The sequence below is a fragment of the Halichoerus grypus genome, chromosome 11 (genome assembly GCF_964656455.1).
Source record: "Halichoerus grypus chromosome 11, mHalGry1.hap1.1, whole genome shotgun sequence".
In the NCBI taxonomy this organism is placed as follows: Eukaryota; Metazoa; Chordata; class Mammalia; order Carnivora; family Phocidae; genus Halichoerus; species Halichoerus grypus.
In genome coordinates this window covers 17,525,788-17,543,398 of record NC_135722.1, presented here as the reverse complement: position 1 = coordinate 17,543,398, position 17,611 = coordinate 17,525,788, and the positions used below count along the sequence as shown (strand labels likewise).

At 42.0% G+C, this 17,611-nt stretch overlaps 2 protein-coding genes and 1 long non-coding RNA gene across 8 annotated transcripts in view; 2 read left to right on the top strand and 1 right to left on the bottom strand.

The window, feature by feature from the left end:
* HSD17B12 (hydroxysteroid 17-beta dehydrogenase 12) overlaps positions 1 to 3,438 on the top strand; it is a 156,225-nt gene extending 152,787 nt beyond the window's left edge. For both annotated transcript variants that reach the window (XM_078058141.1, XM_036097692.2), the window contains exons 10-11: positions 1,993 to 2,142; positions 2,397 to 3,438. In XM_078058141.1, the coding sequence (XP_077914267.1) occupies positions 1,993 to 2,142; positions 2,397 to 2,501 (255 nt within the window). In that variant the 3' untranslated portion in view covers positions 2,502 to 3,438. The remainder of the gene's footprint in view (positions 1 to 1,992; positions 2,143 to 2,396) is intronic.
* Positions 3,439 to 4,248: 810 nt separating this feature from the next.
* LOC144379421 (uncharacterized) lies at positions 4,249 to 15,581 on the bottom strand. The gene is made up of 3 exons (XR_013442367.1): positions 15,461 to 15,581; positions 9,451 to 9,510; positions 4,249 to 4,453 (listed from the first exon to the last, which is right to left on the bottom strand). It is a non-coding gene; the product is annotated as an uncharacterized LOC144379421 (long non-coding RNA).
* A 7-nt stretch (positions 15,582 to 15,588) lies between these two features.
* The window catches only part of ALKBH3 (alkB homolog 3, alpha-ketoglutarate dependent dioxygenase), a 124,813-nt gene continuing 122,790 nt past the window's right edge, over positions 15,589 to 17,611 (top strand). For 2 of the 5 annotated variants that reach the window (XM_078058145.1, XM_078058144.1), the window contains exon 1: positions 15,592 to 15,956. The gene's annotated coding sequence lies outside the window, so the exon portion shown is untranslated. Of the gene's footprint in view, positions 15,957 to 17,611 lie in introns of all 5 variants that reach the window. The other 3 variants (XM_036097696.2, XM_078058142.1, XM_036097694.2) reach the window with 2 other exon arrangements.

Here is a 17,611-nt window from a genome sequence, read left to right as displayed (position 1 = left end):
CTTCACTTTTTTGTAACCAGGAAACCTGAGACAGAGATGTGACACAGCTTGCTTGTGTCCTTTCATTACTCGAGATAGTGCATATGCATATGCTTTCTTTTGCTTTGTTTGCCACTCAGCTTGGTAAACAGTTTTCTTTCCTTATGCATTGTTAGAGTCTTGGTGAATTCTTCTTTTCATACTGTATCCTTGCTGCAATGTGGCTTTAAAATTAAAGACCTTTGGGGCACCTGGGTGGCTTAGTCAATTAAGTGTCTGCCTTCAGCTCAGGTCATGATCTCAGGGTCCTGGGATCGAGCCCCGCATTGGGCTCTCTGCTCAGCGGGGAGTCTCTTCTCCCTCTCACTCTCCTTCTGTGTTCTCTCTCTCAAATAAATAAATAAACATCTTCAAAAATTAAATTAAAGACCTTTTTGACAAAGTATTTTGCTCAGTAAGTGGGGGATACGTGGATAGGGATAAATTCTCAAAAACCAAGAGCCACCTAATCACAGGTGGCTCAGGTATTGAGGTACTTGGGGGACGTTAGTTAACTTAGTGTGGGTTTCCGGCTGCAGGCACATAAGAGAAAGATGGAGAAGAGACCGTGCTTGGGCCCTTGGGTCCTTGGTTCTTACCAGGCGGGCTGAACTTTCAGCTCCCATGTTAAGGAGGGTGGGTTGTATTCCTTGACTCATACTTGGGAGTGGGAAAAATTCAAAAACCAAACAACCAAACAAACAAAAACCCCAAAGAGACATGGGAATATTCCTTCCAGCTCTCAGCAGGAAGGAAGTGCCTAGTCCGGAACACATCTCAATTTTATTTCTACCTGTAGTGAAGTTTTTGATTTTGATCACCAGGTATTCAATCCTCTTATTTATTTATTTATGTATGTATGTATGTATATGTATTTGAAGAGAGACACACAGAAAGAGTGGGAACACAAGCAGGGGGAGTGGGAGAGGGAGAAGCAGGCTTCCCGCCGAGCAGGGAGCCCGATGTGAGGCTCGATCCCAGGACCCTGGGATCACGAGCCGAGCTGAAGGCAGATGCTTAACGACTGAGCCAGCCAGGCGCCCTTAATCCTCTTCTTTAACAGAAGTATCACTGTCGTTGATACCCTTTCCTCTCATGCACACGCGATAAATAGAATACATTCACTCTTTGGTGAACAACCAAGCCCAAGTTATTTCAAACTATAGAAGGAACCTCTGGTGTCATGACTGGGGACCCGTTGTAATAGCGTCTCCTTGTGTTCTACGTTGAATCCTATCCAAATGTGTCAAGCTTAAGCAATAAAGAACCTGACGTTGGTTAAGTTCTTCTAACAGGTAGCGTTCAGATCTGTCCTCCCACACCACTCCCGTCAAGGGTCTCTTGGTTACCCAAGCTGTTTCCACATGTCTCCCCCTACAAAGAAAAAAGAAAAAAAAAAGGTTGGGGGTGGGAGATCCGATCTTATCAGCAGCAAAGTTTATAAAACTCAGACACAGAGTGGTAAGAAACTAGGGAGGAAGAGTAGTAGCTAAAGTCTGAGAAGGGGAAATGCTTATTTTAGAGGCACCAAAGCTGACAGAACCATCTTAATGAGCGACAAATTAGAAAGAAAATGAGCATTGTCTCTTTAGGAGGATAAAATGTCAAAAATCTCCGTGGTGGTTTTGTAACCATGTTCAGTTTCATCAGAGTAGAAAGAGTATCCTGTCCAGAACCTCTGCTCTCTAGGTTTGTTTAAGTGCCTTCTTTTTAAAGGTTCAAAAAGGTCTATTTCTGCTTATTTTTAATACTTTCTCAGTCTCAAATTGTTTCATGGATAGATTACCTTATTACAATTGATTTTATGCTGTCATGTATTCTCTCAAGCGGACTTTAGATTTCACCACAGTGTTTCTATGTTTCTGCCGCTAGGAGCAGTCAAGCAGTTCTTAGTTTGTGGTCTTCCTAATCAACAGCATGGTTTTTGTTTTTGTTTTTGTGTTTTGTGGTGGGGGGTGTGTGTTGCCTTTCTAGAGTGTCCTGCCGTACTACGTAGCTACAAAGCTGTCGAAAATCCGAAAGCCAACCCTGGATACGCCGTCTGCAGAGACGTATGTGAAGTCTGCAATGAGAACGGTGGGCTTGCAGTCCCGAACCACTGGATACCCGGTCCATTTTCTTATGGTATGTAGCTCTGCAAGTCTCAAATCAGTACTTTGCTTTGGGGTTTTCTTTCCCGCTGAGTCACAAAATAGCATGTGATGTATCAGCATCTATACATTGTCTAGACCTACTAATGAGGCATCTATGTTTTATTTTAAACACCCAAGAACTTTCAGATTTACCGACAAAACAACAGTAGAATAAAACATAAGATCAGATACTCTAAGCCCAAATTGTGGGCTGTCATTACATATCTCCCCATTTTCTTTCCCTAGGACTCAATACTTTCAGTTATGCCTACCTGGCTGTATTTCAAAATGACCATGAAGTTTGGCAAGTCCACGCGGGCTCGCTATATGAAGAAAGCCAAGAAGAACTAAGCATTGGTAACTGTACTGAGTAGCTTGGCCAGGCGTGCCAGCTTACGCGTGTTTACGGCAAGGCACCCACCCCTCTCCAAAGTCTGCGCTTGTCAGTTCATCAGTTACTAATAAGGCTAAATGTTGTCATAATTGGGACGAAAGCAAAGTTGCCTTCAGGAGTTCTGGCCGTATATTTTGAATACTGCCAGGAGTTATTTTGAAGTTTAATATAAATGTTCCTATCAAATGGACATAGAACTAATGCTAGCAAGAACAGTGTAATGGGAAGGAACATGATTTTGGCAAATCACAGAATGATTGAGTCAGACATAATGCTTCAGTGGTTTCATTTGGCCCAAAATGCCAATGATGATGGTTCTTGTATTTTCTCTGAATTATACTTTAAAAAGTAATGGCCAGCTACTCTTTTTGTTTGTTTGTTATTAACACTTCGAGGGAGTGGAGATTAATTGATTCACTTATGGGAGGACACACTGTAATATGCATCGCTATGAGGTTTTCTAAAAGTATGTCCCAATTTGTACATTTATGTGGAACTTTTTGTTCTCAAAGGTAGCTAATGACATAAAAATAATACATGAAATATGGAGTTCCTTTTGACACATGAAGCCCACTAATATATGCTTTCCTCTAACACATATTTCTTCTCAGTTTAAATGCATGTAAATACTGAAAGCTATATGGTATGATTTATAAAGGTAAATGGACCAAAAAATACATTGAGATGAGCAGCCACCTACAGTGCCACTAAATCCCTGACCCAGGAGAGTGGCCTGCTTGGACCCCAGCCTCCTTTGTTTCTGCACTGCATCAATCCTGTTCACATATGTGACCGCAGGCTTTTCCTAAAACAGTAATGATAATGGAGAAGTGATAAATCGATACCCTGTAGATGGCAATCTGACTAGTTTTAATAAAAGTTGATTTAACCACAGTGATGATTGAAAATGTATTTCTTCGGTGCTTGAAATTAAGGCTGTTTTTACACTGGCTTACCATAAGTGAAGACTTACTTTTATCCTGCTCCATAACTTGTTTGAGGGAAATCACCAAGAAGTCATTCAATATTGTGAAACATGTAACATGGAAGGTAGGTAGGTCTTTACCAAGGCTGTGGTTCCTAAGCTCTGAGTTTTAAACACCAGGAGATTTGTGTAAAAAAAAAGTAATTGCAGTGTTTAGGTGTTTCTAGCTTTTAGTTTTGCCAGCTAAGGACATAAAACAAAAACAGGAAGATCCATTAGCATCATTACATAGAAGAAAAGACATTTTAGCACCCAAAAATTAAGAACATAATCTCAGAATCATTTAAACTGAATAAACGTAGTTTTATGAAAAACACATTGCCTTTTTCTCTCTCATTTTGTTGTTGAAATGGTGAAACCACAGTGACCTGGGTGATGTTTTTATTTGCTTTCACACGTTGGTTGGTTGATTGTTGTGGGTGGTAGTTTTCAGTGGAGTTGGTAGCGTTGGGGAGGGATCCATGTACAAGCATACAAAACACGTTCCCTTCCCTCCAAGTTAGAAACTTCTGAGCTGTAACTTTTACTACTTCAACTTGGCCAGTGTGCTCTTGTATTTGACACTAAAGACTGAAGATAATGGCATGAAAATCTGTTTCTAGGCACGTGAAAAAATTCATTAAAAGAGAACCCAGCGTACTCCAAACTTTCAAAATAGTGGAGCACAGCTTTTAGACTTAACTTTATATCAACTTGATGTTATAGTCTGATGTGTGCTAGATAAGGTTTGAACCCGAGAGAGTAGAGTAAAAGAGAGAATGATTTATGTAGAGTCAGCTCACCTCACAACACAGTGAGCCAGATTTTAATTTCTTGTTCTTTCATTGTTTCTGTGTGGTAGCATGGGGGGAACACGAGAAGAATTGTCTTGCACACATAATGACGTTGCCATTCTGATTTTTCTTTGTGCCAGTCCCCCATACACTGGGAATAAATACAGATGTTATTATTGTTCTCAATGTCCTCAAATGTGGCCCTGCCCTAAATAGATGAATTCCTCTCACTGGAGCATTTATTGCATTGAAATACGACAGACCTGAACTTTATATGGAGTGAGCATCAGTGCTGACACCAAACAAATGGTGCGGATGCAGTGTGGAAGAGGAGATTTATTGTCATACCTTTCGAGAATGAAATGAACTTAAGTTGTACTCTAATTTTTTTAAATCTATTGACACCAAAAATTACCTGAGATTTAGGTGGTCTTGGATTCTGCTACTTTGGTCGGTAGTTACAGTGTCAAAGGAAATTACCAAAGCTCTTTATTGAATATGTCGGAAACTAATTCAATTAAAAAATGTTTAAGGACTCACTACTTTGTACTTTGATACTCATCGCATGATGAAAACATATACATGTGGACAGAATTTAAATTCCCTCTTGGAATGTAATTCTTTCTGTCGAGGTTTATGTAGAGACATCTAGAAATGGAACATGGTGTCCAGCATGAACACAAACATATTAAATGAATCCATGTTAATGTGATGATGGCATATTACAACTTTGCACTCTCCTTTTACCTGTGTCACTGAAAAGCAAGCGACATGGGTACTACAAATGATAATCCTAAAAGGATATAAGGCAAGCTTGTCTTCCTTACTACAAAAGTTTCTAGACATAGCATTGGGTGCATTTATTGAGTGCTAACCACGTGCTATTTACTCTTCTGGGTGCTGGAGAAACTACAGTGAACAAAGGGACAAAAATTTTTGCCCCTGTAGAGCTTACATTTGAGCTGGGGAAGGGGAGGCAAGCCAAGGAGGGAGACAGGTTAAAAAAGAAGAAAGAAAGAGTAACATAGTGTAAGTGCTTTATGCTATGGGGGGTAAGGGGGATGAAGCAAGGTAAGGAGGATGGGGAATCTGTGTGTGTAGGGTAAGAGTGGGAGGCTTGTATACTCATGGTGGCTGTGGAGAGAGGTTTTGAACGGTCCTGGGGAAGCCTTTCAGCTGTATGGGAGAAGGGCAGATCAAGCAGACCAGCCTGAGCAAAGAACCCGAAGAGAGTGCGTGCCTGGTATGTTCCAAGAATGGCTAGGAGTACATACATATTGAACTTTATACTGCATGAAGTCTTTCCTGAAGATTTCAGAGATCTTGTTAGTTTAGTTAGGACTTTCTAATATGAAATCACCTTTACATTCTTGGTCATAATTCACTATCTTTGTACTGCTAAATACAATTTGCTGGTATTTTATTTGGAATTTTGTATCTTTCTTTAGGAAATTGGTTTGCAATCTTCATATTTGTCTGGCTTTCATATCAATATTATAACTTCATTAAATGAGCTGGGAAGTGTTGCTTATTTTACTGTGCTCTGGAAGACTAAAAGATTGGAGCAATCTTTTTCCTTGAAAGTTTATAAAACCATCTGGCCCTAGTATTTATTTGTGGGAAGATTTTTAGCTACTGATGATGTTGCTTTAATGGGAATAAGACTACTCAAGGTTTCTATTTTTTCTTGAGTCAATTTTGAAAAAAAAATTTCTAAGCACTGCTTCATATTTTTTTCCCAAATGTATTAGCATAATGTGACTTGAGGAATCTTTGATTTTTGTAAGCTTTCTCTTTCCTTTCCCAATATTCTTTGTGTTTTCTCACATTCTTTTCCTTGACCATTTTGCTAGGAATTTGTCTACTTTATTAGTTTTTAAAGAAGCAATTTGGCTTTGTCGATCCTCTCTGCCCTTTTCACTTTATGTTCTCCTGATTTCTGGCAGTTTATTCTGTTATTTTTCTTATTTCACAAATTGAACATTTCATTCATGTTTAACATTTCTTCTATTCTGACATAAACATCTATTGCTCTAAGTTTAATTATTTTTTGCTACATCCCACAATTCAGGTGTGTGTGTGTGAGTACATAAACATGTATATACACACATTCTTTTTCAGTGCTAATATTTAAAAATTTATGACTTTGACCTATGACCTGTTGAGAAATGTTTTTAAAAGCACAAATTCAAATGTTTATAAATGCTATTTCCTTTTTAAAAAGCTTGTGTTGGTATCACCATTAATAAGACAATTTTATATTTTGTGCATTGTGTTATCATGGACTGAAGATACAACATCACTTATATGGTATTCCTGCCAAAAATGTATAACCTGAACCTGATCACACCTGATCTTAGCCAAAAGGCCGAGAAGTGATAACCTGAACCTAATCAAAAAGAAATATCAGAAAAATCCAAATTGAAGGATATCCTACAAAATAACCTACTTAAATTTGTCAAAAGTTTCAGATTAAAGAAAACTAAAGAAATGTGACAAGTAAATGTTACATGATCTTGGATCGAATCTTGATTAAGAATGACATTTTTGAGACAATGGTTAAGATTTGAGTAAGGTCTATAGGTTAGATAAAAGCATTGTATCAATGTTAATTTCCTGAGTTTGAGCATTGTACTGTGGTTATTCAAGAAAAAGCTCTTGAGTTTTAGGAAGTACACACTAGAGTATTTAGGGATAATGGGACATTATCTATGCAACTTAATCTCAGAAGGTTCAGAAAAAAATTATGTATACAGAAAAAGATAAAGCAAATGTGTTAAAATGTTAACATTGAAAGAATCTAGGTAAAAGGTGGTATATGGGAATTCTGTGTGCTTGTAAAATTCCTGTAAATCTGAAATTTTTTTAGAATAAAAAGTGAAATCTTTTGTTATTGATTTCTAAATAATTGCATTGTGGTCAGAGAACATGTAGGTATGGCACAGCTTGGGCAAATTATAACCTTTCTCTGCCTCAGTTTTGCCTTCTGAAAAATGAGAATAATAACAGCACCTGGCTTGTAGATTGTTGGTGAGCAAAAATTTGTATTTTTAAAGTACTCAGGATCTAGCCTGGCATAAAGTAAATATATATATATAAATGTTGTAGTAGGCTGAATAATGGCCCCCAAAGATACCAGATCCAAATCCCTGGACCCTGTAAACGCTATCTTATGTGGAAAAAGGTCTTTGCAGATGTGATTAAGTTAGAGGGTCTTGAGATGAGATTATCCAGATGGGCCCTAAATGAAATCACAAATATCCTTAATAAGAGGAAGATTACACACAGAAAAGGAGAAAGCAGCATGACCTCGGAGGCAGAGATTGGAGTGATGCAGCCACAAGTCAAGGAATGCCATCGGCATTGGATTATTCCCCAGAGGTTCCGGAGGATTGAGGACCCAGCCAACACCTTGATTTTGGCCTACAAACTGATTTTGGACTTCTCTCCTTCAGAACTGTGAGAGTAATCTTGTTCCAGCAGCCACAGGAAACTAATACAAATGTAAACCTTTTATTTTTACCGATTCTTAGAAAGTTTTTGAGATGTACTTTATGTCTAGGTATGGCCAATTTTTAAAAAAAAATTTTTTTTACTTAAATTCAATTTAATTAACCTATACTGTATTATTAGTTTCAGAGGTAGAATTTAGTGATTCATCAGTTGCATACAATTCCCAGTGCTCATTACATCCCGTGCCCTCCTTAATGCCCATCATCCAGTTATCCCAACCCCCACCCATCTCCCCTCCAACAACCCTGTTTGTTTCCTATGATTAAGAGTCTTATGATTTGCCTCCCTCTCTGTTTTTTAAAATGTACCATATGTGCTTAAGAAGAATGTTTACTTTCCAGTTGTTATTTTCTAAATATGTACTTTAACCTTATTAATTGTTCAAATCTCCCATGTCTTTACTAACGTTTGTTTGCCTGACCTGTCAATAATTGAGAGAAGTACTTTGAAATCTCTCACTGTGATGATGGATTTTCAAATTCCCGTTTTATCAGTTTTTGCTTTATACATTTTGAGGCTATCTTGTTAGGTGAGTAAAGCTTAGAATTATGCCTTCCTGGTGAGTTGAACTCTTTTTTGGTCATGTAGTGACAGCCTTATTGCTAATGCTTTTTGCCTTAAAATCTGTTTTCTGCGATACCAAGGTAGCTATCTCTGCTTTATTTTTCAATTGTTTTACTATCTTTCTATGTGTTTGTGATTCTTTCATGTAAATTCCAGTTGTCTATTGGAAATCTACCTTTTTCACATGTTTTCTTCTTTTCCTCTGTTTTTATAAATATTCGTAAGAGTTGTTTTAAAGTTCTTGTCTGCTTACTCCTACATTTGGATCATCTGTAGATCTACTTTTTCTCTTGATGATCAGTTACATTTTTCTGACTCCTTGCATGTCCCATAATTTTCCTTTTATTGTATGCCAGAAGTTCTATGTAAAAGAACCATAAAGACTGAAGTCAATGTTCTTATCCTCCGGAGAGGGCTCACCTCTTCCCTATTGGATAGAGTAAGGCCTGATCACTCTAATCCAAACAGGTATTGAGCTGAGCTAGGGCTGGGTTGCCACTTTTTTTTTTTTTTTTTTTAAGATTTTATTTATTTGAGAGAGAGCGAGAGAGCACGAGCAGGGGGAGCAGCAGGCAGAGGGAGAAGCAGGCTCCCCACAGAGCAGGGAACCCCGATGTGGGGCTCCATGCCAGGATCCGGGATCATGACCTGAGCTGAAGGTAGACGCTTAACCGACTGAGCCACCCAGGCACCCCAAGTTGCCACTTTTTCAGACTCAGTGCCCTGTAGTTTCAAATGTCAACAGAATGAAACCTGTCACATGTTTCTTTTGGGTTCTTCTTCCTCAGAACTTTGTTTTTTAAGCACAGTAAGACTATAAAGGGGTTCACCTTGTCTTCCCAGTCCAGCCCTCTCCCTTCTGTTGCTGTAGTGCTCAGCAAATGCCTCAAGGGGCAAACTCATGCACTTAGGGCCTCCTCTAGCTTCCAATCTGTCATGCCATCCCGCTGACTGTCAAAAGGTCTGTTGGATTCTCTTTCCCCTCGTAGAGAAGCCACTGCCTTTAGCAAGCCCAATCCTCAGCTGTTACCCTTAGAAAATGTTCCCCAGAGAAAAACACGGCCAACTTACCTGGCAAGGGTTCTTCCGTTACCATTTTCATTAAGCTAGTCCACATTGCATCACAGAGCTCTAAAGTCAAAGGCAAAAAAAAAAAAAAAAAACTAATTTACTTGTTTATTTTCTATGTTATAATGGAGTAATTGCTTGCTACTACCATGTCCCACCCAGAAGTAGAGTCTTCATTGGGTTTTTATTTTTTTTAAGATTTTATTTGAGAGTGAGAGTGAGAGAGCACAAGCAGGGGGAGCGGCAGAGGGAGAGGGAGAAGCAGACTCCCCGCTGAGCAGGGAGTCCGATGGGGGCTGGATCCAAGGACCCCGAGATCATGACCTGAGCCAAAGGCAGGCACTTAACCAACTGAGCCACCCACGTGCCCCTTCATTGTGTTTTTAACTTTCATTGTTGTATTTCGCTCTTTTTCAAAAATAGCTTTGCATTTCTGATGATTTTGAACTAATGCTTGTAATACTTTCCATTTATTTAAATATTAAGTATCCTTATGTTGTATATGCAATAGTTCCAATAATCCAATAATATTTTTAAAGATTTATTTATTTTGAGAGAAAGAGAGAAAGCAAGCTTGCACAGGGACAGGGGGAGGGGCAGAGAAAGATGGCGAGGGAGCAAAGTGGTATTAGAAGTCTGAAAGATTCAAGGCCGCTTTTTAACATGCCCAGTTTACCGAGTGTTATTCTGTGCATGGGAGTAACCTGGGTTCATTGTGTCTTTCATCCGTGCACCCGCCCTGGTGCAGATGTTGGCTGAATTTGACCACCAAGCACTACACAACCTAAGGAAAAGCTGTAAGGGGAGCCTCACATGAATACTCTATTTAGGAGCTATGCTGTCTTTGGTTCTTTCAGGGCAAAAGACAACCTAGGCACATCAGTTTAGTTTTTGCGCTTCTCTACGTAATGAACTTGCTTCTAAAAAGTGGATAATTTATTCCTAAGGCATGAGAGGAAATACTCCACTAATCATTCACTTAATAATTACAGGTGCTTTTACATTTTTTTTTAGTAATAGGCTTTTGTTGAATAATTGCTTATCAGCATCCTAACCACTTGAAAGAAGATATCTCTGCCTTAGGCACGCACCAAAACATGTTCTCAACAACGGTTTCAAAGCATTCTACAAGATGGAAAGGAAGGGAAGGAGGGGAGAATGAGTGTCTAATGCTAATCATAGGCTTCATACCATATATAAACACTGGATGCTTACTATGCCTTTCAAGGCCTGCATGGTCAGACTCCTTTCTACCCCATCTCAAAGAACCCGCCCCCCACAACTCCCTATTCCTACAGGAACCCTCTTTCAGTTTCTCCAATATACCCCTTCACTCAGTGTGGTAGAGCGATTGCAAAAATGGCTCCAATACTGGACTCCTCCCAGTATCCAGACCCTTTGCAACAACTCCAAGAGGTCAAGTCTATTTCCCCACTCTTCAGACTTGGTTTAGCTTGCTTTGGCCAGTAAATGAAGTGCTCTTGTGCGACTTCTAAGCCTAGGCCTCAAGAGGTGTGTTTGTACACACCTCCCCTGACACCACTATTAGAACATGCCTGGTGAGCTTGTTCAAGAATGAGACAGCACATGGAGTCAAGGCTAGTCTAGCTCAGCCAACCCCCAGCTGCTGATGCACCAGCTGAATCAAATACAAATCAGGACTCCCAACCAACACAAGACTGCATACATTGGGGATATTACTCCACTAGGTTAGGTTCCCCATGAGAGTCTCATACCAAATATGGTAACCATAATATTTGTGTATTTTTAAAATGTCTAGCTCTCCTGCTGGACTGTAAAATCCATGAGGGCGGGAGCCAGGTCTGTCTTTGATCACTACTTTGTCCTTAGTATCCAGCACAGTGCTAGCCACAGTCAGTACTCATGACATTTGAGTAAAGACTAGCCTGACATCCCAGTTCATACACTTGAAATAATGTGGTTCACGTGGCTCTGAGGAATTGGTGACTCTAGAGAAGAATCTGCCAAACCATCTAGATACAGCCATCAAGAACGATTTATAACCTAGGGTCTGACCAATCCTGCACTTTCCAAAGTCTCTGAAAGAACCCAGCTATTAGGCCCCAGGAAATGGTGCCATGTATCTTTCCAAGAATAGTTCTGTCTTTCCTAATTTGGCTTTGCTTCTGCCACGTATTTGCAGAGGAGGGCGTGGTGGCCTCATGTAGCATTATGGTTCAGTTTTTTCCTTTGTAAATGGGACTAATAATTAGAAAAACAGATCAGTGTATGCATAGAACTACAGCATCACTTGGCGTGCTCTCAGGAAATGGTAAGATTATGTGCTATTATTTAGAAATCAGATGCGTAAATGTTGCCTACTCTTTTTAGGAGCAATGTGACTATTAATATCTCTTAGCCACCGAACGCTCCATACTGTTTAAAACCCTGACATAACTCCCTGTTTGCCGTAACGCCTTCACTGATGCCTGTAACCTCTAGTGACCTCTCCTGTCCTGGATATTTGCTCTCCACAATTTCACATCCAATTATATTGTTCTTTAATTGTTCCTCACAGTTGACACTATGGTTTACTGGCAGATTTTATCTCGAGCAGCATCTGTAGTTGTGCTGGGTGTTGAATGGGAGGAGTTCCTGTCTGGAGTCTGGGGAAGCATCCTGTCTTCCTCGACATTGGTTAGAGTTGGTGGAGACTTGAAAGCCTCCGTGACAGCCCGCTGCAGAGTTGGCGGGTTCCTGCCCCACTCTCCCCTCTTCAAGCTGGGAACCGCTAAGCCTCTGGCAGTGAGACATGGGCTGGGAATTTCTCAATGTAGTACCTTCGCTGAGAGCTATTAGCATGATGTGCCATTATTTTCCTTGGATTGGATTTTCTCCAGAATTCTCAGCAGGCACTCCATAAGCAGCATATGATCGAAACAGGCAAGGATTGGCAAGAGTCTGGTGTGAAAATCAGCAACTGAAAATAGGCGGCAGTGTGTAGCTCACTCAGAATCCTTCTGGTAAGAGCTACTAGCACTTAAAGCATCTATCAGTTTTGCCATCCAAGGGATGAGGTATCTGTTGAGTGGGAAGTAGTCACCTGCAGAAAGCAGGCAGCTAGAAAAGGCAGAACTCTGGCAGGTTCTTGGAAGACGAAACAAGGCACGGTTAAATATGCAAGTTGCTCGGCCCTCGCCCCAGACCCACTAACCCAGAATCTCGATGGGCGGCCTGGAATGTTCATTTTTTATAAGCATCCCCTAGGTACTCCAATGCAGATGGTCTTCCAACCATACGCTGAGAAATGCTGGTTTCAGAGTAGAGGGAAGGCAACCAAATCAGCACAACTTTGGGAAGGCTGTCTCGAGTGAAGGGAAATGAGAGAGCAGCACAAGAGTAAAGGGCCAGGGATGATAGTAAGCGTCCAAATCAGAGCCAAACCGATTACTTACAGTTTAAAGCCAACTCTGGGGCCAGCCACTTGCTAGCTATTGCTTCCAACCCCTGATATCACAATCACACCGTAACAGTTAGGAGTCAAACAGGAGACAGAAATTATACAGTTTCAGGGGAAAGATTAATAACTATAATAGGGTACCACCTACAAGGGGAAAGGGAAATTCTGAGAATACAGAAACAGCAGATAGAAGGAGCAGGCAGGCACGCGCACGCGCGAGAGTGCGCATGCACACACACACACACACACACACACACACACACACACACCACCAAGGAAGGCACAAATCTGGGAGTGCTCTCCCATCTGTTAGGAAGTTCAGATCTATGCTGAGCATTTCAAGTCATCTGCTCCAGGTGAGGGTTTCATAGGGTTTTCAAGCAAAGGACCGCTCGTCTCCTCAGACACAGGACAGCAAGCTACTTCCACTGCCTTGGGAGGTTCAGGGAGGTTTAGGGTAACTTGGGTGTCCAAGAAACGTCAGTTTCCTCTAGGTCCAAGCAGATGTCACTATTTCAAAATTTGATATCCCATTCCTTCCCAATCGATGCCTTAACTTCACAAGAGGAACTTAACAAGGCTGTAAATTCCACTAACATTGCAATTCAGCCCACAAAGAGATGCCAAACACCGCGGGCTGCCCTGCCTTGCATAGCCAGCTGAGAGGAGCACTTGAATCAGGAAGGACCCTTTCCTCCTCTAATGTCCCTCCAGCACCCTCTACTGATGACGCTTCACATCGGACCAAATGGCAAGGGAGAAATGTTCCAGTATTGCAAGTAGGGCACGGGAGGAAGGGTCTGGAGCTGAGAATCAGTGGGCTGTTAACTGGCAAGGCACCTCACTTTCATTCCCTCTCCCACGGTCTCGACCGCCACCCCCCCGATAAAAACACAAATACTGCATATAGAAATGGGGAAACCCACGTTGTAAGACTCACAAAGAACATCTTTCTAGTACTACATATTCACATGTATCTAGGGTAACCAACCATTTCAGTTGCCCGATACCGTCCTGCCTTTAGCATTTAAAGTCCTATGTCCTGGAAAACCTCTCAGTCCCAGACAGATGGGAATGATTTGTCACCCTACATGCATCCTGAAGGTTTCTAAACTTTCTCTGCATCTAAATCACCTTGAACGCTTGGTAAAAATGCAAGTGATTTTGTTAAAAATGCAGTTATTTTGGATGCAAGTGGGCCATGGATGGATTCTTGAGAAATGTTCTACTTGGAGGCTGAAAAGGTGTTAATTACTACTTTTAGGGACTCCTCAATCCAACTTCTTTGTCCCTGTTCCAAAACTATAATCACTGAAAAGAAAGAAATGACATCCTTTGGAAGACACAGCCAAGGTTCCTGAATCAGAAACAGACACTGATAAATTACTAGTTGATGGGGACCAAAAAAGAAAAAAAAAAAAAAAAAAGACAAAAATTACTGTCTGGACTTACCACTTTTCTCTCCTTTCAGTTCTAGGATAAATCATTTTCCTTCAGTGTCACAAAGTATAACAAAGAATGATGGATGCTGTGAAAATTAGATTGGTGGGGTACACTGAGCTTTTGCAGATAAGCAGTATATAATACAAGACTTATTTTAAAGACTCCCACAGTGACTGTGATTTGGTAGGTCTTAGAGAATAAGCTGCACAAAACAGACAATTCAGTGCTACTTTTGCTATTTTCACACTGCAAGATATGTGGTTTAACATGGCCATTTAAAGATGTTTCTCAAAAACTCAGATGGGGTGAAGAGAAGACACCTTTTGACCCACTGGTCAAATTTATTTATTTTTAATTTTAATTTTTTAAAAAATATTTTATTTATTTATTTGACAGAGAACACAAGCAGGGGGAGCCACAGGCAGAAGGAGAGGGAGAAGCAGGCTCCCCACTGAGCAGGGAGCCCCATGCGGGGCTCAATCCCAGGACCCTGGGATCATGACTGAGCCAAAGGCAGACGCTTACCCGACTGAGCCACCCAGGTGCCCAAATTTATTTTATTTTATTTTATTTTTTACTTTTTAAGACACTCAATATTAATTGAATTTCTATTGTGTTCCAAGCACCCTGCTAAATTCTTTACATGCATTACCACATTTAACCCTCCCAACAAGAGCTATGCCCATTTTATAAAGAAGTGGAGTACCTGCCCTAGATTATACATCTAGTAAATGGTGTCGCCTCGACTGAAACTTAGGTCTGTTCACTGAAGCAAAATGTGCTTAGCACTGGAGAGCCATGGAGGAGGCGGCGTGGTCCCATGCCCTGTTGTGTTACTGATGGAGGGATGCACAGGCTGCGGTGGGAACGCAAAGGAAGTGCCTGTTACACTCTCCAGGGCTTCCAGGGTAAAATCCAAATCCTTTTACTGAACACATCACGACCTGGTTTCCCAAGCCCCTCGCCCTTCTACCAGCCCTGCTGGGACCCAGTCACTCCGCAGAGACCAAGGACGCCGGCGCTTAGACGTCTCCAGTTTGGTTTCGAAGCAAGGGGGGTGGATTATGGCCCGAGAGACCTCGGCCTAGGAAGCACGTCTTCATTCCCACCTTCGCCATATCCCCGCTCCTCACGGAGCCCCTTCCGCACCTTCAATCTGCGCTCCCCTCCAATCCCGGCCCTCCCATCGCTCCTTCAGCGAGCCGGCCCTCCCGGCGCCGGGTACACGGAGCTGCCCGGACTCCAGCCGACGGCGCCGGAAGTGGCGGCGGCGGCGCGTGACGTCAGCGGAAATACCTGGCGCCGCGGCCTGTGGTTGCGGGATGTCGGAGCCGGTGCTCCACTCTTCAGGTTCCCCGACAGCCGGCGGCGGAGCGGGTCCGGGGCAGCGGGGTCCGTTCCAGGACCGAGCGGGTTTGTACCTGCGCGCCGGGCTCAGCCGGCTGCCGTGGGGTCCCGGTCCCTGCTGGGTGGCTGGGGGTATGGGGACCGCCCCCTGAGGACCCTCCCGGGTCGACCTCCAGGACCGCATCCTGGGGCTCCTGGAAGAGAAGGCTCTAAAATAGGGAGAGTTGCTAACTCGGCGTGAGGACCGGGCTTTTTCACCTTCGAGGACCGCCTGTTCTGCACTTCAGCCGTGAGAGAGGTATTGGTTTCCCTCTTTACAGAGGGAGAAACTCAGGCCCGGAACGGTGAAGTCAGCTGACAGGTCCTGCAGCTGGGAGCTGCTAGATTTAGATTCAGAGCGAGTCAGGCTGGCGCCGGCGCCCTCCCCTTTTACCTTCTGCAGGGTTCTCAAGCTTTATGTGGGTAAAGAATCCCAGGATGGAAGGTGGGGTTAGTTAACAGTTTCTGGGCCACAAAATCAGAACTATAGCTAATTGTGTTAAGAGTTTTTGACGGTCTTGTTGAGAGAAAATGTAAGCTTCCTCTACACGTCTTGTGGGAGTGGAGTGTTGGTATTTGACTCTGCCATTAACTCTTTTTGGGCAGATGGCAGTCTCTGTCATCTCCCTACCTATTAAATGAGAAGGAATTATATACTTATCACCTGGGGAAATTTGTTAAATGTCCATATTCCTGGGCCCAGCACAGCTCAGGAGGTCTGGGGAAGGTCTGGAAATTGGTGTGCTAAATAAGCCATAAAATGAGCTTGTTACCTGTGAGGACTTGAAATGTGAAGCTTTCTTAGCGCAATAAGGAAATGGATCATAGGTTCAGAACATGTGGCTCGAACCTCCCTGTTTTTGTCTCTTTGTAGCTGTGTTCCTATATTTGCTGTGAGGTAAAATTTTATTGGCAAAAATGCCAAATTAGTATTACTGGCCATTATGAGGTGTTTCTTTTCAATTAACTGAAAACTGGAAGTTAATAAAGTTTGAATGTTAATCTACCTCCTGTTGATTTCCTGAGTGACTCTGGGCGAGCCACTTAACCTTGTGGTCCTCATACATGCCCACTTAGAACCATCTCCTACAATGCTTGTCACAAAGACAAACACTTGTATCCATCCTAAATCAGATCTTCTGAGACAGGCCATGGGTATTTTTAACAAACTTTCAGGGAAGTTTAATTATAAATTTAGTTATAATGGAATATGGAAATGCCCTTGGAAACTGAGTCTGAGCCTATTTCTCAATATCCGTATAGGTGAGGGAATATTACAGTTTCTTGCAGACTAATAAGACTGATGTGGTAGATCTTAGAATTTCTTAACATGTACTTTCTTGTGAAAGAAGCAAAAGTACTGTAAGATTGTTGGGGCGCCTGGGTGGCTTAGTCCCACTCTCGATTTTGGCTCAGGTCATGATCTCAGGGTAGTGAGATCGAGCCCTGCATGGGCTCTGCGCCGGGCGTGAAGTCTCTTTAAGATTTTCTCTCTCCCTCTGTCCGCCCCACTCCCCACGCTCACTCTCTAACAACAAAAAAAAAAAATTAAAAAAATACTATAAGATTGCAAAAGATAAACATTAAAACCAGCAGTCCTAAGTGACTTATTAGGCTCCTTGATTGAGATGCTAGATGACAGAAATTAATTTTACATAGAATCTCCAATTGCATTGAGCTTGAAAGGATTATAATGACTCCCTTAGATAGTTCACACTCACAATCCTAACTAAAAGCACTTTTTTTGGGGGCGCCTGGGTGGCTCAGTTGGTTAAGCGACTGCCTTCGGCTCAGGACATGATCCTGGAGTCCCGGGATCGAGTCCCGCATCAGGCTCCCTGCTCAGCAGGGAGTCTGCTTCTCCCTCTGACCCTCCTCCCTCTCATGCTGTCTGTCTCTCATTGCCTCTCTCGC